At 48.7% G+C, this 26,225-nt stretch overlaps 1 protein-coding gene across 1 annotated transcript; it reads right to left on the reverse strand.

Moving 5' to 3' along the window:
* Window positions 1–15: 15 nt before the first annotated feature.
* On the reverse strand, window positions 16–26,225 carry SPG7 (SPG7 matrix AAA peptidase subunit, paraplegin). The gene is made up of 17 exons (XM_057384191.1): window positions 25,964–26,225; window positions 24,672–24,774; window positions 24,499–24,588; window positions 21,184–21,434; window positions 20,455–20,594; window positions 18,572–18,674; window positions 16,986–17,111; window positions 16,556–16,718; window positions 15,653–15,826; window positions 11,545–11,669; window positions 10,283–10,385; window positions 9,214–9,324; window positions 5,415–5,530; window positions 4,029–4,185; window positions 3,298–3,461; window positions 2,956–3,033; window positions 16–1,420 (listed from the first exon to the last, which is right to left on the reverse strand). The coding sequence occupies exons 1-17, from the start codon at window positions 26,078–26,080 to the stop codon at window positions 1,211–1,213; spliced, it is 2,331 nt and encodes a 776-aa protein (XP_057240174.1). The 5' UTR covers window positions 26,081–26,225; the 3' UTR covers window positions 16–1,210.

Consider the following 26,225-nt stretch of genomic DNA (forward strand, 5'->3'; position numbering starts at 1 on the left):
TTTATAAAGCCTGGGAAGAAACAAACAAGTTTGGAATTAAAAAATCCAGGCAGCATTTTAGATGTAGGAAACTATTTGTGTCCCTGAAATCAAGGGAAATCATTTTCCAGGCTCTAAGAGACCCCAGGGAATGAGCTGGGACAGGGGAGAGGACACAATGTGGAACATGTTCACATTTTCAGGGAAGCAGGAGGCTCCCAGCCCCAGGCTGACCCAGGACAGGAGCCTGGGAGCTGTCAGAGCCCAGCTTGGGCTGGGGTCTTTCAGGTCACAGACAGCCCTGGCGGAATAATTCGAGACAATAATCCTTCCTAAAAGATGAACTCAGCCAGGGCACTCCAGGCAGCAACAGCCACTTTAATGCTTTCTCTGATGAACACCAGACAACCCTGTCAACAGGGCCTGTTTTGCAAGAGCCACRAGGATGAAGCAGCTTTTCCAAGCTTCCCAACAAACACAGCTGCTTTTGCTGGATTTTCAAGAGCACCTTTCTAGCTCTGAACCAGCAGTTCAGAAYAGACTTCCCACGTGTACTCAGTCACCCTTTGCACAGTTGGTTTCTCCCGTCCCATTCCTGAACTCTGCAGAATTTTGTTTCAAACTCTGCTTGGGAAACGCTTGCTGTGAAAACTGGACATAAATTATTGACCAKGGAGAAGGAGGCCCTTGTCTTGTACCACTCCACAGCTCTAATGAGCTTCATGTGTGCCAAAACACCCCCAGAGCCTGACACATTCTACACACACAGCAGCATGTTGTGGGCAGTTTATTCCAGCCAGGGCTGCTTGTGTTATGTTCAAAGGTTACACAAGAGCTGCAGCAGCTCAGCTCAGCCCCACGGGGTGTCCCCATGCTGAGGGCACAGCCCTGCYCTCCTGCCATGGCACAGAGCACAGCCAGCAGGGGCTGACATGGCATCTTCTACTCACTGGAACACATTCCCTGCTCCTATGTACAGGAAACCTTCAGAGCAGATCAGACTGACCCAACTCCTAATCACCAGCACCCTGCTGGGAATCAATTCTGAAATCCTCAGGAGTTCTTTTTCCTGCAGGATAAAGCTCAAAGAGCCARTGCAGCCATCCCTTAATTCTGGGATAGCAGCAGCACAGCAATTCCCTGCTCAGCATCTTTGATTCTGAAGCTGAGAAGGCAAAGTGTCTGTTCAAAAGAAGCCTGGGGAGCCCTCCCATTCCACATGGGAGTGGGTTCACACTGGTCTCAGGCGTGGTTCCTCCTCCTCCTCGTGGTTTGGTGGCTGGGGAGGYGTTTCCTCCTCCCTGGGGTCCTGCTTGTCCCTCTCTGCCTGCAGCCAGCTCTGAGGAGCGATCATCTTCTTGGGCCCGTGGGGAGGGGGCCCGATCAAAGCTTCAATGTCATCATAATTGATCACTTCTTTCTCCAGGAGGGCAYTGGACAGCTGGAAAGGAGAAAGGAGACAAAATGAGGGTTCCCAACTGCTTCTCTGAGCTGTGTGAGCTGTCAGGTCTCAGCACCTGCAGGAACAGGCAGGGTGACCCCGAGGCCACTGGAGCCAGGACCAAGTGCTCCAGGACCATTCCCAAGAGCCTGTTTGGCCAGGAATACACAACAGGACTGCAGGCTACAAACCAAACTCTTGGGAATGATTTGGAATAAGAGCTCCAGGAACAATGAGAAGTGTCCCTCCTGCCACTGTCACTCCACCTGTGGCCCCAGCCAAGAGCCAAAGCAGCAGCATCGAGACTTCAGGCAGACACAGAGCCTTCCCTGCACACACAGCACTAACAAAGAGCTGCCTGTTCCTGCAGGCAGGGGCTGGAGGTCAGCACAAGTTTCTCTCCAAAAGAGAGAATTCTCTGGCCCCTCTGGCWGCAGCACCACCCCTCTGGAGCAGCAGGTGGCTGTCCAGAGTGGAACAGCTCGATCCTRCTGACGAGATGTGACACACTGACTCTGGGGATACTTTGGCTGCACTTTAAAAGTTTTTCTGTGCTGAGCCTCTAGCAAACATCTGGCTGCTGTTAGATGGCAGCAGCAGGACAGAGGAGCCTGCAGAGACACCCCTGAGGATTGCTGCTCCAGAGTGCAAGAGCACTGTACTGGGGACAGCAGCGTGTCCAAGCTCTGTCCTTACCATGCACTGGAGGCCTGACACTGTGTAGCTGAAGGGGTTGTTGTTGTTTGTTTAAAAAGATTTAAGGAAAAAAATTGCTCGATTTGCAAAACAGGCAGCATTAAATTGACTCCTGGTCATTTTGGAAGTCACGGACTGGAATTCTGAAGGAAGTCAAGGACATACAGAGGGTGCTGGGTCCCAAGCTTGGCCCAGCATTGGGCACAGAGCTCCTGGCACAGGTGGGGATGTACCAGGAACGGGATTGTCAGGACACAAAGGGGAGGAGGCAAAGCTCTATCTCTGCAATAAGGATTCTTTGGTGTATCAGGTATTGAGGAGGTGAACACTGCCTGGAGTCACCAGAAAGCAGAACTAGCCCCAGTTGGTCAAGGTGACAGGCCCCATATTCCTACACCAAAGCCAAAAACTCCACATGACTCCTGACTCCTGGCTTGGCTTCCCCAAAACAGTTACTGTCTGCTCTCCAGGAAATTCCACTGCCAAGAGGCAAACAGAGAAGTGCAGGTGAAGGACACAAATTCCAGCTTTGATCATTTCCACGGAGCACTCCTCCTCCTCTACCCTGCAAACACCAGCTGGTGTGAGGAGGCAGACTACTCACTGCTGGGAAAGGCACACACATTCCTCCCGTGCCTGCTCTGAATCCGGGGGACACACAGTAAACAGTCACTCATTCCCAACACTCCCACTACAAGAGAGGGAGACTCTCCTTCTAGGAGAGAGACACTGCARCAGCTGAGCTACAGAGCACAGAAAGCAGAAAAGCAAAAACCACCAGATAAAAACACCCAACCCAACTGAAAACAACCAACAAACCCCCACACGATTCAACTCACTGTTTGCAGCTTGTCCCGGTTCTCCAGCAAGAGCTTTTCCGTGCGCCTGTAAGCCTGAGCCACCAGGATTTTGGCTTCCTTGAAGAAACAAGAAGAGGGAGTTGGGGTGTAGGTGGCAACAAACACAATGTGTGGCTAAACAAGGAAAGCACTGAGGGATGGAATCTGCAAACTGAGCCAGGCAGAACGTGGTTCCAATCAACAGAAATGATGGATAAACTGGTTGAAAAAAAGGCCAAGGAATGCTGGCGATAAAGGACAATTAAAAAAAAAAAAAAAAACAACAAAAAAAAACCAACCCAGTAAAGAACAAAAAGAAACCCTTAGCCCAGGGTGCCTTACGTGGTCCATCATTTGCTGGAGGCTCTGGCTGAAGGGGCGCCGGCCGATGCCAGGGGCACTGTCTCGGTCTGGGAAGGAGATCTGCCCAATGCTGGGCACCATCCCATACTGCTTCACCATGGAGTAGGCAATCTTGGTTACCTTCTTCAGGTCATCCTGTGCTCCTGGTAGGAAAGACACACACAGTGCTGGTCAGCTCTCAGCTGAGTGCAGGAGGAGCACACCCTGCACAAACACATGTCCTGCCAGTGGAGAGAGCAGAGGACTCGCTGGAGCCCATGGAAGTGAACACTGCACCCACTGAGGGACCTTCCTGCATGTCCCAGGACTGACAGGGAGTGACCCCACTGTGGCCAGCTCACCTGAGTCCTGACCTGCCACTGCCCACTGAGCAACCTGGTGTCCCTGACCATGACAAGGGGTGGAACCGGATGAGCTTTAAGGTCCCTTCCAACCCAAACCATTCCAYGATCCTATCTGGAKTTARCTACTTGGAAACACAGTACAGAAAGCTCTAGGTCTTCTCAAGGTCCTCACCAATAATTTCAATTGTGGCCTTAGGCTTTGGGACAAGTGTGAGACAACACAGTGACAACCACCCCTGAGATCTCCAGTCTCACAAGTGACAAACACACCGTGTGACATCTCTCCTTGCCAGTGCAAGAGACCTCCTTCCCTTGCTCAGGTCCCCCTGGACCTTCACCTGCCCATGCCAGGCTCTGGCTCCTCACCTGTGGTGACCTTGTTAAAGGTGATGGCCTCAGCCACTCTCCCCCCTAGRGCCATGCACATCCTCTCCAGCAGCTGCTCCTTGGTGAACAGGTACTGCTCCCGGGGCAGGATCTGTGCAAATCCCAGCGCTGCGTTAGTCCGAGGGGCTATGGACACCTGCAACACAGGGCAGCTACCTCAGCTCAGAAAGGAACAGAGCTCTCACTACAGCAGCACAGGGAGGGCAGGAAGTTTTTCCAGTTAAGTTTTTCCATAGCTATGGACAGGTTGGCCTACAGAGACACAGCCAAGGACAGCAGCGTGTCCCCATTCCTGCACTGCAGGAAATTAACAGTAAGTCACAGAAATCCTGAAATTTAGGAGTTACTTTGAAGTGTATAGGCCACACAGAGGTCACTGATTTCACTCTGGAATCCCTGAGACTACCTGCAGAAAGGAGCTGTCAGAAAAATAACAGCCATTTTCCCCCACCATTAAACAAGAGTAATTAACAGCAGTTCTGCTTACACAATGGGTCATTCAGAGTGAACGTGCTGCTGGTAACCAGCCAAGGAGCTGTCACCCWTGTCACTTCACTCCCCACCTCCCCCAGTGTCCCAGCTTTTGGAGATGCACACAGATCACATCCCGGGGTGCCACAGAGGCCTTTCCCTGCAGAGAAGGGCTTCGGGCACACAACCTCCCAGRCTGGAAAGCACATCTCTCCATGGGTATCAGAGCTGGCTGCAACGTGMTGGGAAAGGGATCACATTTGGATGTGTGCACACACAGAGCAGCCTGGAAATGCATGACTGAGCAGCAGCACCAGGAGACTCWGTTGCTTCTCATTTTTAATTGCAAGGTTTCTCCTATAGCTAGTTAATCAGCTTTGCACCAGCACTGTCATCAATGGAGACTAATAATGGATTTCTCCACAGCATAAATTAGAGACATGGTTTATATAATCACAGAATCATTAAGTTGGAAAAGGCCTCCAAGACCATCAAGCCCAACCTTCGACCGAATCCCACCAGCCCACTGAACCATACTGTGAAGTGCCACATCTGCTTATTTTGAACATTTCAAGGAATGGTGACTCCACCACATCCCTGGGGAATCTGTTTCAATGCTTAACCAATCTTTCAGTGAATAATTTATTCCTAATATCCAGCCTSAACCTCTCCTAGTTTAGTGATGGGCTTGGCTGTGCTAAGTTAATGACTGGACTGGACAAYCTCAAAGGCATTTTCAAAGGAAAATGATTCTGTGATTGTGTATTTGCCATTTCTTTTACTGCAGCAGCACAGCCACGGGCTCACAGAGCTCAGCACAACTCCACACAAGTACCACAAAGCAATGTGGGACAGGGAAGCCCTCAGGACTCCCTTCCCTGGCACTGGAGGTACCTTCATGACAGCCTCKGTGTGCTCCAGCAGCCACCCAACCAGAGCATGCCCAGATTCATGGAATGCCACAACCTTCCTCTCTTCTGGTGACAAGATCTTACTCCTTTTGGCAGTGCCTGTAGGAACACAGACCAGGATTTGGTAAGTTATCAACAGTGGGGCATAACCTGGTCCAGCCCAGGGCACAGCCTGTGGCCGAACTGTTTGTGCTACACTCTGGGAAGGGGCAGGCAGCAAAACCCCTTTAACTACAATGTTTGGAAAAGGTGCTCCCTGGCCCTGAAGTGGAAAGCAATCCACACTTGGAATTACTTGAAAACCCTGGCAGAAACTTTTCCCTATTCTCCTTACAACAGATTTAATAATCAGAAAAGTAATTTGATATTTGATTTGATCACAGCTCAAGATCCTTGTTCCCAGGGTCAGATCTTCAACAAGGCATCTTATTCTTTCTTTTTTTTTTTTTGTGGAAAAAAATCCCCAAACAACACAAAAAAAACCCAAACAAAAACCAAAATGAGACTAGCTAGTCTCACAGTGATTTTGCTGTTTTCAGTCCCTTAGGTRGAACAAAAGAGTAGRGAGATGTTGCATTATACATACAAGGTCCCAGTTGAGAAAATTGTGCATTAAGAGTGTTCAAATCAGCTACATCCAAGAGTAGATACAGAAATCCTTCTCCAGAGCCTGGAAATGTCTCTGATTACACATGGCATGCTCCGTATGAGCTTATTCCCAAGCTCCTGAGAACCAGCAAATGAAGCCATAACTCACACTCAACCCTTCCTCCAGAAAGGTGATTTTTGAAAGTATCTATTTTCCAACTCGGCAGAGCAAGTCCAAAAAGGATTTAAAAAAAAACAAGTGAATGGAAATAAAACCTCTATCACATAGGAAAAATAAGTACAGAAYACACAGTGTGGCAGGCACTCATTACAGCCCGGAATGCTGGATGGAAAAAGGCAAAAAGGTCCCAGGACTTTCAGGGCAGAGTCCCCACGCAGAGCTGGGAGCAGTGGAGGAGAGAACAGGCAGGCAGAAGCAATATTGCACCAAGCTTGCTTCACATCTTGGAAAACAACATTCTATTAACATGAATTTTTAAACAAAGTCAAGGGCTTTATTAAACGAGGAAACAACAAAATTAGTGTGGCAGATCTTGTAAAATTACTGCTCAGGGACCCTGGAAACTGCTGTGCCCCGCCAGGCACGATGGAACAGCAGATTAATTTCAATTGCCATGATTTTCGTCAGTCAGTCCCTTACGCTGCCCTCAGTAGCGTGTGAGTATGGCCCTGTGTGGCTATTTCCATAGCAAGATGTATCTATTCTCTATAAATATATATGTATATATACATACACACACGTAAAAACTTCTGGAAGCGTTCCCGTCAGCCCACTGAGGGAGGGACTGTGCTCTTTACAATAGCACACAGTGTGCTTACCAAAATTATTTCTTTTCCTACATAATCTCCAGGCAGGAAAGTTCCCTGAAAGCCTGTACTTATCACATTTATGACACAAACCACCCAGGAAACAACTCTTGTGCATCTCTGCTGGCCTTACACAAACCCCACCAAGAAAATAAMCTCCATCTTCTAAAGCCAAGCCCTAAAAGCCTCTGTGTGCTCAGCAGGTTTCTTCCCTTGYTCCCAGGAGACCTGACCGACTGCTTTCTGTTCCCAAACTAAAAACACAATGGGAACTACCACAGAGAGAAGTTTTTGCTCCTCCCTTACAGCAACACAAAGCTTTAAGGGCCTCTGGACTTGCAGAGCTCCCTTTTGATTCCACCCCACTCTTATTAAAACCAGAAGCTCCTAATGGAAAGCACAGTAATATCTTCTTTYTTTCAAGAAAAGCTTTTATAGGAACTGAAATGCCCTCTGGATTGTGAAACCCAGCAGCATTCCTATGACATGGAAAGGGTACATTCAATGCAGGGGGCCTGGGGGGTTGTTTGGGATCTTTTAGACTCAGTCTACAAAAAATAGCCAGTCCTGTTAATATGAGAGAATCTGATTAAGCAACAAAAAGCCTMCACGGCCTCCTAGACACAGCAGAGCCTGAGTGAGGCCAGGCAGCTCCAACTGCCAAAGCCCATGTCCTGCAATGCCCCACCACATGGATCCCAGAGATCCCTTCTGCTGCCATTCCCCCAGGCCTTCCTTGCTTTTTGCTTYATCCTCCCAGTCTGGGGAACTAAGGCAAGGCTGGAATTCAGARAGAAAAGGCAAGTGAGTCCCTACAAGTCCAGTGCTTTTGCTCCAACAGATGGGAAAGGAAAGCAATCTTTACAAGACCATGTGGTGGCAAGGCAAGAGGGAATGGCTTCAAGCTGAATGAGAGGAGGTTTAGTTGGGATATTGGGAAAAAAATCTTTCCTGTGGGGGAGGTGAGGCCCTGGCACAGCTACCCAGAGAAGCTGTGATGGCCCCATCCCTGGAAGGGTCCAAGGCCAGGTTGGATGGGGCTTGGAGCAGCCTGGGATAGTAAAAGGTGTTCCTACCCAGGACAGGGAGTGGAATACAGACTTTGAAGTCCCTTCCCACCCAAACAATTCCAAGATTTCTGTGATCTTTGCTGTGGCTGATAAGAATTTCTGTGTTACAACTACAATTGTCTCACTATCCAGTCCTGAGAGCTCCTGCATACAGTTTGGGGTTTGTGTTTCTACCCAAAGCACTCTAAGGGTTTTATTTTTCTGTGACAGGTGAAACTGTGAGGAATTTTCTTAAAGATCTTCTTTTAAATGAGGAATTCTCTTAAAAATTTTCTGATAAAGCAAACACTCAGGACTTAATTCCAGGATCAGGAAGTAACTGACCCAGTRCAAACATCCTGTTCCACATGTTCCACTAGAAAGGCACAGAATGCCAGTCTGTGTGCCCAGGCTCCAGGCTCCCCCTGGGAATGGAGCCTGGAAGCAGTTCAGTGTCTGATTATGAAATCCACAGCTTGGCTCCAGGGCAGTTCAGCCCCAAACCCAMCAGATTCAAATCCCTCAGGTGAAGTCAAGAGTTCTGGGAACTCTTTTTTCCTCCCTACAATACACTGCTACAGGGAAATCTCCAGAGGTTCCTCCCCTGGCAATGGCACAAGCAGCAGSGAAAGGCCACAGGATGTTCTCACAGGGAGAACAGTGCTCTACTGTCTTGCAGTTTATTCTGCCAATTCATCAAAGCCTGTGCTTGGAGGGCAGAAAGAAAAATCTCTAATTTCTTGCTGGTGAGGATGCAGAGCCTATTTGCTATTGATGTTTATGTAGCAGGTGTCCAGAGCAGAAAAAAAAACCCCAGAGTTATTGTCACTCTTCTTGTTTAAAAAATAAATTTAAAAAAAACCCCAAACATAAAACCCCCAACCTTCTAAACTGAAAAAGCCACAGATCCAAATTCACCTCTATCATTTTGCCACTGGCCATTTCCCCTGAGATACTGGTTCAGGCTCCTGCAGATTCAGGAAGATGGAGCCATTTGGTGTCTTTTTTAGAGAACTTTCTGTGACTGGCATTGAAGACCATCAGGCCAGAGCACAGCCTGGACTCATCCCTCTTCCTGGAATGTAATCCCCTCACCTGAGCAGAACAGACCCCTGAGGCTGTAACAAGAAATGCTGCTGCACTGGCACAGGGTGCCCAGAGCAGCTGTGGCTGCCCCTGGATCCCTGGCAGTGCCCAATGCCACCCTGGGACAGTGGAAAGTGTCCCTGCCCATGGCAGGGGTGACACTGGATGGGCTTTAAGGCCCCTCCCAACCTGAACCATTCCATAATTCCATGAAATGAGTGGATCTCTCACCTGCAATGACTCTTTCCACAGCATACTCGAAGTTGGAGGTATCGATGGATTTGTGCCCTTCCCTGGCAGCGTGAAGAGCAGCYTCATTGCAGATATTTGCTATGTCAGCTCCTGCAGACACGAGTTCACAAGAGTTACATTAGGTCTGAATGTGRCAGAGGATTCAGAGGAGGAACAGGAATGGACAAATCTGGAGAAGGACCTAAGGAAGTCAAACAGCCTGTGCTTTTTGTTCCTTGGGAACAGAGAGCAAMGCCAGCCCGTGGTGTTGATGTTGGATTTGAATAACACAACTGCTTTGGCAGGGAATGCTGATACCACACAGAGCTCAGCAATCCAGGAGCAGGCTGAGGCCAAGGCTGGCTCCCAGGGACAGGGATGGTGTGGGCAGTGGGCTGGCACAGGCTGCTGCTCTGCTCAACCTCGCAGAGAAGAGAAGGAACATCTGTTCCCAGTTTGTGTGGGTGGGTGATGGTGGCGGGGGRCTGCTGAGAGAAGTCACAGAGAGGCAGCTTGCTGGGGCCTGGGAGAGGGGAAACCCAGAAAGGCTATTCCAGGAACTCCACATAAACAGGAACTCTGGAGCCCCTTGCTCAGMACTGTTTGAAGCTCCCAGGGACCCACCCTGGAAGCAGGCTCRGTGCAGGAGCCAGGCAGAGCTGTCCAATTTCTATTCTGACCAGCAAAATAATTCCTACTCATTCCTCCYACCGCTTTCCTGGTAACATAAATCAATTTAACAGTCTCTCCTCTGAAGTGCAGCACCTCATCCTCAACAACTTTGAAAGGAGCATGACTGGTTCATTCCCTTAGGAATTAGCCACCTGGGCATTATAAAAGTGTGTTTTCCCTACCTCCCCACCCTGYTATTCCCACAGATTTCAGAATATTGAAAACAGTCATGAGTAGCTGCTCATCAGAGCTCACCAGGGATCTGGTCARGTTCCCACTATTTTTTTCTGTTTTCCAAAGAAATGGAGAAACAAAAAACCCTTTTTGACCAAAGCTCCCCCAGCACCCAGGAGCTCCAGCCCAAACAGAGCAGGAGCAGCCCCAGGACACATCATACCACTGAATCCTGGGGTCAGCTCTGCCAGGTGCTGTGAGTAGAAACTGCCATCCTGGATCAGCTTGAGGCCCTTCAGATGGTGCTCAAAGATCTCCTTCCTCTCCTGTAAAGAACATCCAGCACCTGAGCAAAGCCAGGGGTCACAAGGCAGCAGCTTCCCTGCAGGGTGGTGGCACTGCCGGCAGGAGACAATGACAGTGGCAGCACAGGGGACAGCGACAGTGCCAGCAGAGGGCAGGGCTCTCCTTGCAGCGTTCCAGTGCTCCAGCAGCCCTGATAAACACCCAGTTCTCAAATTCCCAACAGATGCACGAGGCTCTCCCTGAGTCACTGCTTTCTCTCTCAGGGCCACTCTCCCCATCTCACTCTCACTTGTCTTAACTTTTCCCTCACCATAAAAGCTCTGGCACGAAGGAATTCTCACTGCCTCGACCTGCTCCTGCAGAAACCACAAACTGCAAAGCCCATGCAGCAGCTCCTCAGCCTGCAAGGAGGTGGGGGTGAGATGCCACTGGCGAGCAGCCACCAGTGACTCATTCAGCTGGTCCAGGAGATCCTGACTCAAACAATGGGCTCAGTTGCCAGGGTTTTTCCCCTTCCTCCTTCAGGGCAGCTGCACAGTTCATGCTTCCGGGGCCAGATTCTATCAGGCATTTAAGGTATTTTCACTGAAAACCCTGAGGAGGACAGTGAAGCACAGATGGGAGAGGAAGAGCCTGTGCTGGCAGAGCACACAGATCCTCACTGCAGCTGAGCCTATTCCCAGAACTCTGCTACAAATGTCAACACAGCCGACATGGACGACTCTTGTAAATGGATTTAAAAAGCATTCAGAGGGAGAAAGTCACTTAACAGGCTGCCTAAAGGATAGGGAGGGCAATAAACCTACAGAACAAATAGTGCTCAAGGCACATGACAGTTTAAGGTCTCACACCAGCCAACTGCCAATTAGGTGCTTCCCAATTTCCTGAAGAGAAACATGGCTCTGCATCTGCATGGCAAAGGAAACCTCATAGAAGAATTCACTGCCAAGGCTCTACCAGAGAGGAGACCTCCAGACCAGTGAGCTGTCACTTCAGAGGAGCAGACCATTGCATTAGCACCACAAATCCTTCATTCAGAGCTCAAAAACAAGAASAAAGGCAAACACAGGCTCAACATCTCCATCTCCTCCAGACTCAGTCTTTGCCAGGCCAGTGAGTCACCAGCAGGGACTGGGACACCTYGGCCACAGGAAGGACAAGGCAGCTGGTGGAACATACCTGGAGTGTGGGGAGATCAATAAAGATGTGCCTGTCCAGCCTCCCAGGTCTCATCAGAGCGTTGTCCAGGACATCGGCGCGGTTGGTGGACGCCAGCACGATGACGTGATCYGTGGTCCCCATTCCTGCCAAAAACAAGCAAAACCAGGTGATATTTTCTCCATATCAGAACTGCACTGCAGGCACACAGTGGGCTGGAGGCAGGGGATGGAGTACACAGCTTTACACAGAGCCAGAGGGTGGTCATGGTGTCCTTTGRGGCCATTGAGGCTGAGTGTCCCCAGCAGCTCAGAGCAAAGTCAGGAAGGAACCTCCCGGGTCACCCAGGCCAGTCCTTGGTTATCATGGATACTCTGAAATCCCTTTTTGATTTACTTAATAAGCATTGCCTTAAGACTTCTTTTTCTCCTTCCTATGACCATACTTGGAAATTGCTCCAACTAGAACCCAGAACAGAATCTCTATTTTGATGAGTCCAGACACCTTCTCATCGCCAGGGTAAGTCAATTCCTGCTCCTTCAGCTCCAGGTTGTACAAGCAGCATTTCCTAGCTGAAATAGCCTTTTCCACAAATTTCCATGRAAAGCCCTTTCAGTTGTTATTTACTTTCAGCCTTGAGTCACAGACAGACCACGAGGGGAGGGGACAGGCTTTCTTCTGAGCTGCTCAGGTTAGTGCAGAAAGAGGACACAGCTTTGCCACCCAACAAGGGCCATGTTACAGCACAAGTYCATCTTTGCCTCCTCACTCACCTCTTACAGGGCCCTGCACAGACCAGCCCTGCAGAACCCACACCAGACACACAACACAACCCAAGAGCTTTGCTCTGATCATCAGCACAGAATTTGGCCAAACCAGTYAGAGCAGGTTCTGTCTCCAGGTCTTAAAGATGAAGGGAGTGTCGGGATTTACAGGCTGCCTGAGAGCAGCCTCAGTGAAGGCATCAAAGGCAGACAGGATTTCCTGGGGAAGGGAAGGCAGGGCACTGGCAGCTGCAGGAAGGCAGAGAGGGGCAGGCTGTGTGCTGCCTGGGTGGGGAGCCAGAGCTCCTGTTGAATCACTGGCCCACACTGTTATTTATTGCATTCCTCCAGGTGCCTGCAGGCCCCTGGGCATGAGTCACCTGCTTCCAGCACATTCCCCAGCCCTGGCACACAACAGCCTTCCCAGGCAAAGGACACTACAGTCCCGTGTGCTTCCCTCTGCCAAGTCCCACGCTGTGGAGAGGCGGCTCTGTGCACGTAAGCTGGGCCAGTTTCAGCTCTCAGCTCCAGCAGAAGAGCTGCCAAATGTGTCAGCGTGCGAGAGCTCAGCACAGATCAAGGTTCCAGGTGAGGCAGGGGACTGGCTGTGCCAGTCTGTGCTGCAGCAGACCYGGTGCTCCCTCTCTGCAGGATCCTGCCTAAATAAGCTGCCGAGAGGATGAAGCCGAGCATCCTTCAGGCGTGTATCACACTGCACTCTGGAGTGGGATAAACAAGGGAGACTGGCAGGCACTCCAGGAATGGCAGGATTAGATGGCACACTGCATTATCTGCCTTGCAGCTGGGAAGACTCTTAAAATAGGTCTGACTATTAGAACAAATAAAAAAACAGAAGCACTCAGGGCATCCTCCTCACATGAGCTTCTGCTCCACTTGCTTAATGCAACACCACCTGGCATGTCACAGGCAAAGATCAGCCAAAGGAACAGGCTACAAAAACAACACCTCATCACACCAACAAATGAGAGACAGCTCTGAAAATGCAGCCTGAAGAAAAGAGTTTCTGCGAGGGTCACAAATGAACTGATCCAGAAAGGAAAAAGAAAAAGGCTCCACTTGACCTGCAAGTGTCCAGCTCCCCATTGAGCAACACATGCTTGGTGGGCACCTCAGCTGCAGGGTTACAGTGTCACCCTCCAGTCACTTGTCCAAAGCCTTTGGGCATCTCATGGGAGAAGTGGCACTGACATGGGATCCCTCCTGAAGGAAACCTTGGGGCTGCACATGRCACAGCTCAGGACTTGTCTGAGGGMTCCAGGTGAAGAGCTGCTACCAAAAGCTGTCTGCATTTCCATTCACAAACCCCAGCTCAGCCCAGGACTACCAAAGCTCCTCTCATATCCAGCACAGAGGAGAGATTTGGGTCACATTCCTCTTCCGCTTGTCTGTGGTTTGAGAGGGAGGATTCACTATTCAAAGCAGGCACCTGCTCTGACAGAGCCAGGRTTTGTGCGTCACTCACTCCGCTCTCACAAACAGCTTTTGTAGAGAGAGGCTCCCTCCAGCGCCTCCCCTTCTCCCACCACATCCCGGTGCTTCCCRAACTCAGAGCAAGCTGGCAGAGGGAAGGAAGCCGAGGCTGCTGCGGGAAGAGCCCTCTGATTGCTCCAAAATGTCACACCCATGTGACCGAGCCCCAGCCAGCACTCACCCCATGCAGCTCAGGGTGCCCTCACTCCCCTGGAACCTTCCACAGCTCTGATCCTTCTTTTCTCCCTCTCCAGAATCTCATTCAATCACAGAAATCCAACAATCACTGATGACTCAATGATCTGCTTTTGTGCATGATTTTTTTTTCTCCAACACCCAGCTTGGGTCTACCGTGTTGCCTTGCCTTCAAACCTCAATTTAAGCTCAGCCAGAGCTCTCAACCTTCCATCTCAAGGCTTCCTCACAAACACTCGACACCCCTGGGGCAGAACTGTTCCCTTCCTAAACAGCTTATTCACCATCAACCTGAGAACTGTTTTGCTGTGATGCACGTGGCACATCAGCGCTGTTTTAGGTGACACATGCTGTTAGGTAACACTCTGGTGACACGTGCCAGGATCCCTGCTGATCCCATGCTCCCAGGACCAGGCTGACATCCTTGCCAGCTGTCTCCTGTTYGACACTGTCAACTCCTAGGACTGTTTTTTTTTAGCATGTGTTTGATAAAGCACTGAGCAAAACGAGGGACTCGGTACATGGTCTGTGCGAGACATGAATAACGAATGAGATAATATAGATTTAAAAATAAACCAGGCAGCACACTGCAAACAAGAGACTATAAAGTACACATTGAGGATAATATTTACCTTCTAAACTCACTTTCCAATTGAGCTGAACCCTCATTTCTCTGTTAAGACTCRCCAGCAAAACACTCTGGAAACCACACCTAATTTTTACAGACTGATGGAAATCAGACATTTTAATTTTTAGGATAGAGATGTGGAATGTACTGACTACATATTCCTGAACAGACATGCAGGCTTCTATTTAATTCAGAGGCCAGCTCACCCTACAACTGTYAGGAGACAAAAGATCCACCCAGGCCAGGATTGCTGGTCTGTGTCACCACTGGCCTTTGCTCTTAAGATCACCTACTTCACTGCAAACACTCAGTGCTGAGCCAGCAGTTGGAACTCAGGTCTAGGGATGTTTTTGGTGCAGGRTGGCTTTTAATTTTTCATATGAAGAGTGTGATGAGACAACATGACAGTCAAGCTGTGAGTCACAGTTAGAGCCAAGGAAAAACCAAAACACTCCCTGATGGGCAGGTAGTTGGTTATTCCTTACCCTGCTCTGCAATAGTAAGATTTAGCAACAGCAATATTGCAAGTTGGGTCAGTGCTGCAGGCTTGGACAGAGACAGGACTAAGGACAGCCAAAGGATCATTCTGTGTGTGAAAGTGTCTGATCAAAGGGCCAATTTCAGGTGCAGAACACTCAGAAAACAAACAMAACTGTGGCATCAAACCAGGACTTGTTTGTAAAGCTTATCTTCCTCATCTTAGAGATCCTGTGGTCAGGCAGACAACACAAACATAAGGCAGTSAACAGGAGAATTGATATAATACATCACTTATGTCCATTTGGGGCAGCTGAACTCTAAACCCTAACCRTTTTTAAACCACTACCTGTCTCAGACTGGATACAGCAAGTACCCAACAACATGGAACAGCCAGCTGGCCTGAAACCCCAGGGTTTAAAATCTACTAGATTTAGGAACTAGTGATGGGGAACATGGACTCAGACCAGCTCAGACTTCAGCAAGAGAACACTGGAGAGGCCAGGCAAGTTCCAGCAGGACAAAGATAAACAGGCCAACAGCTGAGGAGATAAGGACAGGGACAAACACTGACCATCCATTTCCACCAGCAGCTGGTTTAAGGTCTGCTCCTCTTCAGCATTGGCAAATCCAGACACGTTGGTGGAGCGTTTCTTGCCCACGGCATCGATCTCGTCGATGTAGACGATGCAGGGAGCGCGAGCCTGCGCTTCCCGGAACAGGCTGCGCACACGGGCAGCTCCAAGACCTGCATGGAAGGGAAAAAAACAATAAAGCTGGTACCTAAAACTGTTAGYAAAGCTGGAGAGCAGCAGTACTGRCCCTCAATGAGACACCTGACACTGKGYAAACCCTCMRAATATGACAGTGCCTCTCTCAACACTCCTGSCACAAAGAAACAGCCCCAGAACTTGTGTTTAATCCTTAGGCTCAGTCTGACCCAGAGCTGGGTTTAACAAGGCTTCTTAATCTGCAGGGACTCAAACAGATGCTGCAAGAGGAGCTTTTGCTCCCAGCTCCCAACATGGCCTCCTTTCCTCCCASAGCTCAGAGCAGAAACATTTAACATTTTCCTGCATACTGACCCTTGTCAGRTCTCAAGAGATTTGTGAGGAAGGAAGAAAAGGAGAAGGATGGAAATCCCAAGGCACAGAGAGKCTTTTCTTTCCCCATCTGCAYTGCCATACAAGGAAGGAAGCCTCAATCAAGGRCTTTAATAATAGGTACAGGGAAGCCAGAGAGGATGCTTGCAGGTGAAGAACCACAGCTGCACGCTGTCAGGAAGTAGCAACCAGAAATGCACTTCAGATACTACATAATTAAGGAACTGCATCACTGAAAATCTTTTATATCTTCAGTCAAAGTATCCAACTCATCCTCCCCATGCCAAGGYCTGTCCTTTGTAGGAAGCCCAGTGAGCACACTCCAACTCCACAACAGACCAAGAGGGCTCCCCCAGTTCCTCAAATCACCTCACCTCCAATCACCTCCACGAACTCGGAGCCTGCCATGGCCAAAAATGGGACCTGGGCCTCTGTAGCCACAGCCTTGGCCAGCAGTGTCTTCCCACAGCCTGGTGGGCCCAGCAACAAGGCACCCTTGGGCACTTTAGCCCCAAGCTGGAGGTAGCGATCGGGATTCTGCAAGAACAACACAGCTCAGTCAGAGCCACAGTTCACACCAAGCACCAGAACCACAGTGGGGCCTCCCAGAGCTTCCTGAGAATGTTTTCAGCCTGGACAACACTGAGCTGCCAGTGGGAGCAGCTCCATCTGCATTGCCATTGTAGAAGTGGATGGATAGAGCTTGTTTCAACAGAACCACGAAGAACATCCCCTCCTCCCCAGGTCACCCCTCTATCCCAGAAGACAGAGRGCAAACACTTGTTTTGTTCTATTTTTACATACCTTTAAATAGTCCACAAATTCCCTAACTTCCATTTTCGCCTCGTGCATTCCTGCTACATCCTTGAAGCCAATCCCTTTTCCAGATTTCCCATCCACAATGGTGAAACGAGCCATCTTCAGCTGGTTCTGTGAAAGGCAGAACAAGGACTCAACAACTTTGGACAAGGCAAAAGTCTGGAAAGGCTATTTGCTCTATCTTGGGAGACAGCCCAGCTGTCCCTACCAAACACCTCTGAAGTCCCCATCAAAGCACTGGTGTTTCATGGAATTTTGCTCTGGAGAAATTTCCCAGATGGATGGCTGACTCAAAACTTTATTTATCCACATGTTGGGAAGAGACAGAATAAACTTGCAGTAATAGTCCCAACACAATCCAGCTCAAAATCCATGCAGACCAGGCAGGGATGATATTAAAAACATGCAGATATCCAAAACCTGATTTGGGATCTCCTCCCTGATTTCTAAATGCTCTGATCCTTAATACACATGGGACAGGCATAGTTCTGAGGAATATGTGTTAATGGCAAATAACTGTCAGTGGTAAATAACTGCCAATACTTGTGACTTTTCACCAGAGTCTGATGCTGCTGCTGGTTTCTGCTGGAAACACCCCAGGCCAAAAACTACAGGTTTTCAAACTGAACAGCCACCACGTTTCCGTCTTCTGATGCATATGAAGCCACAATGAGAGTCAAAACAAGAATTCAGTTAAACATCCCACTCGTAACTGCTCAGTATGCTCTACTCAAAACAGTCACTCAGGAGGATTTTTCTTTCACAAGAGAGTTTATGCCTTCTGAGGCCTCAGAAACCTCCAAAGGAAGAGTTAATCCCAGGGCCTGGCTGTCTCCACTAAGGCAAGGACACAATCTAGTCCTCAAGGCCTYATTACTCAACACTTCTTTAAAATATTCTTTTTCTCTGAGCAGCTGCATCCTTTTGTTCAAAGAGAGTCTCAAAGCCAAAAGAGAACTGCGGAGGAGACTGAGTGGGAAATCCAACAAGGGAACTGAATTCACTGTGTTTTCATCCTCAATCCCTGTGGTCAGGGGCAGAGCACCCCAGGCTGATTTCTACAGTTTCATCAGCTGATCCAAGCCAGGGTGGGAGAGAGGAGGAGGAGGAGGTTTGCCTGGTGTTGCAAGTGAGGCATGCRGCAGGAGCAGAACAGGCCAACACATAATGAACTCCAGAATCTGAACATATTTTATAAATTGAGAACTCATTTTGCAGAAAGCAGCAATTCCTACTTCTGGCTGTATGGGAGGCATGTTGGCAGGGCCCAGTGAAAAACACCATCTGCAGCTGCAGCTCATTAGCAAGCTTTGAAAACAGCAAACTGGACTGAAATTCCCTGAGATCAGCCCTTCCTGCCATTGGGAAGGGAAGGGACCTCAGCAAAGGCCAGTTAAGGTACCAGCCAGGGAGATGATCAGCACAGGATGCAGTGGCAAGACTGGAGAGTCCTTGGCACTAGCACATCCTCATCCTGCACTGACTTTGCTGGGAAAAGAGGAGGAGAGAACCCAGCAGAAGCCAAGACTCCCCACAGGCTGCAAAACATCCTCCAAACCCAGGCTACTCACAAAGGCATTGAAGCCTCCAGCCCTGCTCGCCACCCTGAAGAGGCGGAAGATGCTCCACAGCATGGACACGGCCACCAGGGTCACTATCAGGGAAAGGACGTCACTGAAAGGACAAAGGTACAAAGTGAAGCATTCAGCCACAACCTGGTCAGTACTACAAGCATGGCTACTTTTAAAGGACATTTATGGTACAGTGCAAACAAGCAGACGTGACTAAGAAAACGGAATTTTCACAGGTTTTTATACAGATACATCAAAGCCCAAASCCCAACCATTACATAACCTTCGAAGTTAAGCAGAGGACACAGGSAAACATTGCCTACAGCTGTGGAAGAAATTTGACCTCACCATCCACTTCAGAGGCATTTCTGCTTCTAAAACAAGCAGGACCTCCTGGCACTCGGATCACACCCGGAGCAGAATCCACTGRGGCTGGCAGTGCATCCAAAGGGAGCTCACTGCAGAGGACAGTGCCTAGTAACAACAGGGATTCCAGCTCCCCTAATCCTAGTGTGGATGTCATATTGCTTGATCCTACCTGGTCAAACCTCTCAAGAGTCCTTCATGCCAGAAAGAAGTRCTCCAGCACCAACACTGTCAGTTTTCTGGATGCTTTGGAACACCCATTGTATTAGAAGGGAGATGGGGAGCAGAGGTGACACTCCAGGTCTAACACAGTTACAGGACAAACCCACTGAGGACAAMTACCCTGTGAGGTCTGAACAAAGGATGCTCCCAAGAGCAGGAAAAAGGATCCTATGCTAGATGACATGCTGAGATTGGTGGGCCCCAGTTCTGCTCCACATGCCTGAGAAACCATCCGGCCTCACCACACTTCTGTGCATATCTTTACACCAGGAATGTGAGCTCCACCCCTCACAGAGGGATGATTTACTGAGGCAAGAGACCAGCAGGAGCTCTATACCCAGCTGCATTTGCTTCTGCTCGGTAAAGCAACACTGAAACCTGAAAGTCACCTTCAGTTTGTCTGCTCTGCAAACAGGATTAATTCTGAAACACCCCGAGCACCCACAGCACGGACTGAGCCAAGCTCAAGCTGCAAAGGCTCTGCACCTCACAGGTTCAAACTTGACTGAGACCAAATYCTCCAGACATTCATCAGGTCTTCTGAGAGACTTAACATCCCATCACAGCTCTTAAAGAATTCTTTAAAATCTCTTTTGAGGAGCAGGGGAAACAGCTTGTGTTAGGGGCTCATTGTCTGTTCAGTCCTCTCTTCCTGTAACACATAAATCTGGAAAAATTGGCAAGTTCTGAATTTGAACTGAAGGTCTCATACTGCACGTACAGTTAAAAAGCTTATCTTCATATATTCAACTATATATTAAAAATRTCCAAATGTTGATAGGACAAAATCCAGCCAAGGTATCCATTCATACACAAACTCTACATTTTGGCAAGGTGTCTGGGAGGAGGAATTACACACRCCGGCCATCTCCAGTGGGAAAATTGAAGCATTTTAATGAGGAAGGCAGGCTTAGTGCACCCCCAGCCTTCTCCACAGACCAGGCTGTAACATCACTTGTTGCCAAGATTTCTATCACACTCTGCACTAGAATAGTTGATTAAGAGGACAAAAAGTGCTCAGCCGGGCAAGATCTAAGACGTGGTGACCCTGACCTGAAACATTTTGGTCTGTTGCGTGTTGCAATTCCAGAATTCCTAGGAACCTCGCTTTTCAAACATTAATGTACATCTAAAGCAGCTTATCTTTGAAAAATATTCATTAAATGTGCCAAATCCAAGCCCACTTTTTGTTCCATATTTAARTAACAACATTTAGCTGAACGTCACTCTCCTCTCCAAGCAAAGGATGCTGTCACCAACACAAGAACAACAGTAAGGACAAATTTATATCATACTTTCCATAGAAGCCAGGGTGTTTGTAGGAAATGGGGATTCTCTCTTTCTCATCAATATTCAGYTCATCCTCCACAGCTCTGAGCTTCTCTTCGAATTTGTCGATGTTTGCCACACGCATGGTGTACACCAGGGTCACGTTCTGGGGACAGGCAAGCCACAGCAGCATGGAAATGTTATTTATTASATATCAATATCTGCAAGGGGCAGAGATGCACAGCATGGACAGGTCAGGTAAAAATTAGCCTCATGCTACACCCTTTAATCCTGCAGCAATGAACTCAGGAGCAGATGACTGACATCAAGGCTATGAGTGAATTTAGGAATCCTCTGGTCTTAGGAAAAAAGGCTGATGGAGTTTGACAGAAGACTCATGACTAAAATCCAAACAGGAGACAACTTTTGAAACAAAATCAAAAAAGAGTTCACAATAACCTGGATACCTTCTCCTGTATCAGACTGAGCTGGTACAAAAGAATTGAATTTCTCCAGCTTTTTAGACACACAGGAGAACTTTTTCCAGGCCATTATTAGTTATTTTTACAATTCAAATTGGAAGTCTTAGTTTCCAGGTTGCTTGAAGCCCCCTGAACTTCAAATACAAGAAAGAAAACAATTGAAGAAAAGCCAATTTACCAGCTAGTGTATATGTTTTACTGAACATATGCATCCATTAATTCAGTCACTTCAGCAGTATTATCTGAAATTCATTCCASTAAAGAGTCACTCACAACTTGTCCATGTGGAGTTCCTCCTGGGTGCAGATAAATCTCCACRATGTCACTCTCAGGCACCACCTCGATCCTCTGCACCTCCCCTTTAGCCAGCATCTCATTCACAAAGTAGTTCCAGGAGATGTTGGTCCCTTCCCTGCTGTCACTGACCATGAAGCGAAGCATCAGCACGATGAAGGTGAGGATGAGCAGTGCCCGCAAACGTTCCAGGTGCATCTGATTTTCCCTTCTCCTGCGTTTCTCCTCCTCTTCAAAAGAAAGGTACCAGAGAAAACAAGATTAATGTGTAATTGTGGAGCTTTCTGACCCAAAGGAGGCATAATTAAATGACAAAGATTAACACTATGATACCTTTGGGGGGATATTTGTGCTGCATGCTTCCTTTCTTCTGAATGACTGTGTTTCCCATGGTCCTAGTGCACCAAAACCACTAAAATCCCACCAAATATCAATCTAGGCCAAAATGAAACAACCTTGTGCCTGGCCCCACATGGACAGAGGTCAAATAAAGCCACAGGACCCTTGTTGCTAAAAATCAAACTGCAGAATGACAATAACTCATTTCATACAACATGGYTGCAGAATGGAAAGTATTGGGAATAAACCTAGTCCCTGGTAAATCCCACAGCACATTATTGTTTCCAGGTAAGCTCTGATCTCCTGGCACCTGCACCAAGACTCCAGCAATGCTTCCACTACCTCAGTAAAYACCTTCATTTGCAGAAAACAGGAGATAGCACAGCACACAAATACACTGCAAATCCATCTGCCTTAACCAAATTCCCCCGATTTTCTCCCATACAACTCACCTCATGTTTCAGAGGGTTTGATAACATTATGGATCTGTATCCAAGAGGGATTCCCATGCTACATGTGCTTTCCCCCACTTTTATTGYACTAGAGCCACACTGAAACAATGACACATGGAAAAGGGATGTTTTACTTCAACTATTTGCCACCAAGTATTTTTACAGTCTCCCAACATTTTTTTTTTTTTTGTTTACTGCACATGCAGTGGGCTGTAAAGGACTGTCACAGCACAGTTCAACATCAGCTGCTGGCCAGTGTCTGAGTTGTTCAAATGACAACAAATATCTCCTCTTCCCAGTCACATGTGAGTGTTTCCAATATATAATTTAGCACTTGTTCTTGATATACAATTTAACAGCAACAGCATCACGGCACACATAAATACCCTTCTACACTCAGAAATAAATTCATTTCTGTGCCACTGGGCTCTAATGCACCAGTGCTGCAGCCCAGATTTGATTTATTTGCAAATTCATAACAAATGTCCTGACACCAGCATTTATCACCGGTCACCAATTAGGCCCTACGCGCGCTGCAACAAAACCCAGGGACAAACATATGACCCAGGCAGCTGCTAAAAAAAGTCCTCTGTCCTTCAGAGGCACAGCCTCATTTTTCACTGGTTCCCAGCTCTGCTCTACACTGAACAGGAAAGGCTTGTTCCTAAATAGAAACAATGCAGCTTGGCAAAGGAGTCATCATTTCAGAGGGCCGTGACAAGCTGAGACTCTGCGTCCAGCCCATCCGCTTTGTTCTCTGCTGCCATCCCCTCACCGAGTGTTATCTGCTGCATCCAGCTTTGTTAGGACTCAGGAATTCATCCCAAAGCTGCACAATGACATTCACTACAGTCTTATTAGGGAAAATAATACATGATCGAAGACTTAAGTCTTGCACAACATCCGGCAAAGCTGAGAAGGTTCTACAGGAAAGGATTCCACAAAGAAAAGAAACTACTTCAGGGAAGTGAATCCTGACAGGAAAAGTCCATCAATGGCTGAGCAAGCTCTTTGAAGGGTTCAAGAGCCCACTCCTGCTAGAGCCCTTTCCTGTATTACATTTCAGACCAAGTGGAGGCCTCTAACCTGTTCTAAACACACACAACCAGGGGTGTCATGACAAAAACATCACCAGGGGAAAGCTGCCCATTAGGCATCCTGATACAACTCATCCCATTCCCAGGAATTTGATCTTTCTAGGACCTTTAATCCGCAGCTGAGTAACTTCAGGAGAAAACCCCATTTCTAGAAAGCTGAAAGGCAACACCAAGCTTTCCTCTAGTCTGCATTTAATTAAGGACAAAACCAACTTTCTCAGCAGAGGTAAAGCATCACCGTCTGTACAGCACAATATCCATGCTGCACCACAAGACACCCCACAACACTAAAGAAATGAATCCCAGGGACTGCATGTGACACTTGAAAGCAACAGCTGTGGGAATACTTCCAGCTTTTGAGTCTCCACCAGCCTTCACCAAGCAATGATTTGCCATTAACCCCAAATGTGAACTCTCTGATTAAAATCTTTGCAAGGGCTGCGGTGACAGTTTGAAGAGTTCTTTGTAATAATTACAGCAGAGACAAGTGTTCCCCTGGAGACCTGGGGCAGCGTTCCTCCTCCCAGAGCCAGGCTGTCCATTAATCACAGGAGGAGAGAGGCCACAGAACACAGCATGTTGCTGGTTACTGATTTCAACAGCTACAGCACTTCCAGGTGCTGTGCTCACTCATCCCCTGGCCTTGCATGCCAAGGGCCTGAAATCCACACTTCCAAGGACTCTGTGATAACTGCACTCACAATCCACTGAATACTTCATCCCAGTCAAATGACCAAGCAGGAAAAGCCATTGCTCTGGGCCTAAGGACATGCAGTGACACCAGCCAGGCTGTGAGCAGCAGGTGACCTCTGACTTCAAAAGCAAMAAGTCCAAGAGAATTCAATTATTAAGCACAACAAAGCAAAAACCAAGTGCTTAYGTCACTTGATGATACCCAGGTAAAGGTTTATAAAATAGATTACAACATTATATTACAACCTGTAATGACATGAAGTGCCTCCCAACTTGCTGTACATAGGACTGGAGCCATGGCAGGGGGTTGGAACTGGAAATTCTTCCCTGTGAGGGYGGGGAGGCCCTGGCACAGGGTGCCCAGAGCAGCTGTGGCTGCCCCTGGATCCCTGGCAGTGCCCAAGGTCAGGTTGGACAGGRCTKGGAGMASCCTGGGRMMRKKGRARGKKKYCCYKSCCATGGCAGGGGACTGGAAATGAGATGAGCTTTAAAATCTCTTCCAACCCAAACCATTCTGGTATTTCTATGATCTGTCTGGATCTATTTTCCAGTCCAACACCTAAACCAAAACACTCCTTCCACCTCACTCTCAGCCCCAAGGCTTGAACAGGGGGCAAGTTACAGGTACAGGGAACTYGCCAGAGACAGGAGCACAAAGGTGGATCTTCCTCCCTGTGTTTCAGTAAATTCCTGAATTTTTGACACACACATACCATCCTCCTCCTGTGGAGATCTCTTCTTGAATCCCCCATTTTTCTGGCTGCTCCCCYGAGAGCTGGATGTAGCAAACCAGGAGGTCCTACCTGCAGGCAAGCAGAGGAAGGTGAGGAAAGGTCAATTCTCTTATGAAATCAGACCTTTTCCCTTCCTGCTCCTCAGAACTCACCCAGGAGATTCCAAAGTCTGACTGGATCCTGGATTGTGTGCTGTTTGGTCAGGACTCCACCGAGACCTTGACGTGGTAGGGGACRTGTTGGTGCTAAGAAACTCTGAGGAAGGACAAAGAAAAACAAGACAATGCTTGGAAAAGCTCTGTGGCTGCTCAAGCTTTGGGTRCCTCTCTGATATCAGATTCCTGAACAGAGAAACAGTGGGTGAGTGTCAGGACAGCAGCTGGGAGCCCTGGATGGGATTCTGGTTGTGCACTTCCCACACGTGACTTTGGAAATGTTTGTACTCATACTCAAAACAATATTTCATCTTTTTCCTACCTGTGTCTCTTTTGTGTTCTAAAGGCATGCTGGAAAACGGTTCTTAGAATGTAAAGATTCCCCACCATACTAAAAAGAAGTTTATTAATGAAAAAAATTACGTTTTAAAGGAAGTTTTATGGACTTTTAACCCTCTTGCACAGTGGCACTGCCAACACAGCTCTGTCCCTGCTGTAACTCAGCAGCAATCCTGCAGTGGATGTTCACATTTAAGTGCAAYTTCACAACAACTGAACTAACATTTACTAACTGTCCCATTGAACACAAGTCTGGCCCCTTCTCCAATGTGATTCTCGGTCTCCCCTCCACAATTTCCACATCAGCCAGGGACACTGACCAAGCTGAAACCCCTCACTCTTCTTTCCTGGTTTTCCTCTTTTTTCCAGCTTGTGCTGGCATAAGATGGCAACCTTGGGATTGATGCTCTCCACAACAGCACATCTTAAATTTAACTCAATCCCAGAAAAACCTGGCATGAAACAACATCCCACATTGCTCTCCTTCCACCTCCTAGTCGCACCAAAAAAAAATCTTGAATCCACAGAAGACCATAAAGTTGATTAGAGGGATGGAACACCTCTTGCACAAGGRAAGGCTGGGAGAATTTGGGAGAATTGTGATTGTYCAGCCTTGGAAAAGAGAMGCTTCAGGGTGACCTTCMAGTGCCTAAAGGGGGCTCCAAGAGAGCTGGAGAAGGACTCTGGACAAGGGCCTGGARGGACAGGACAAGGGGCAATGGCTTCCCACTGCCRAAGGGWACGGTTAGATGGGATAYAGGGAAGGAATTCTTGGCTGTGAGGGTAGGGAGGCCCTRGCACAGGTTGCTCACGGAAGCTGCGGGTGCCCCTGGATTTTCACGGTATTTCCCAAGTCAGTACCCAATGGCGCTGACAAGACGGACCTCAGCCCGAACGCCCCTCTGTCCCACTCTCCTCTCCCGGGGAGCGCCCCGTCACCGCCCCGTTACCTGCAGGCCGCGCACCCCGCCGAAGGCAGAGCTGCGGGGCCGGGCCCAGGYGGCGGTGGGCGCCCGCCATGAGGCGCAGCGGCCGCGGAGAAGCCCCATCCGCAGTAGCAGCGCCATATCCGCCGGTTTGGCTTCCCGGGCCGCGGCGGTGGGTTCGAGCCCGGGACGGGCCGCGGCGGCTCCGCCGTTCCCGGGAGCGCGGGCGGGAGCGCCCGGTGAGGGTCAGGCGGCCATCTTGAAAGCGGGCGGGCGCTGCCAGGCC

Source organism: Malurus melanocephalus, unplaced genomic scaffold, assembly GCF_030028575.1.
Source record: "Malurus melanocephalus ecotype Western Australia unplaced genomic scaffold, MMel_1.1 scaffold_691, whole genome shotgun sequence".
Lineage (NCBI taxonomy): Eukaryota > Metazoa > Chordata > Aves > Passeriformes > Maluridae > Malurus > Malurus melanocephalus.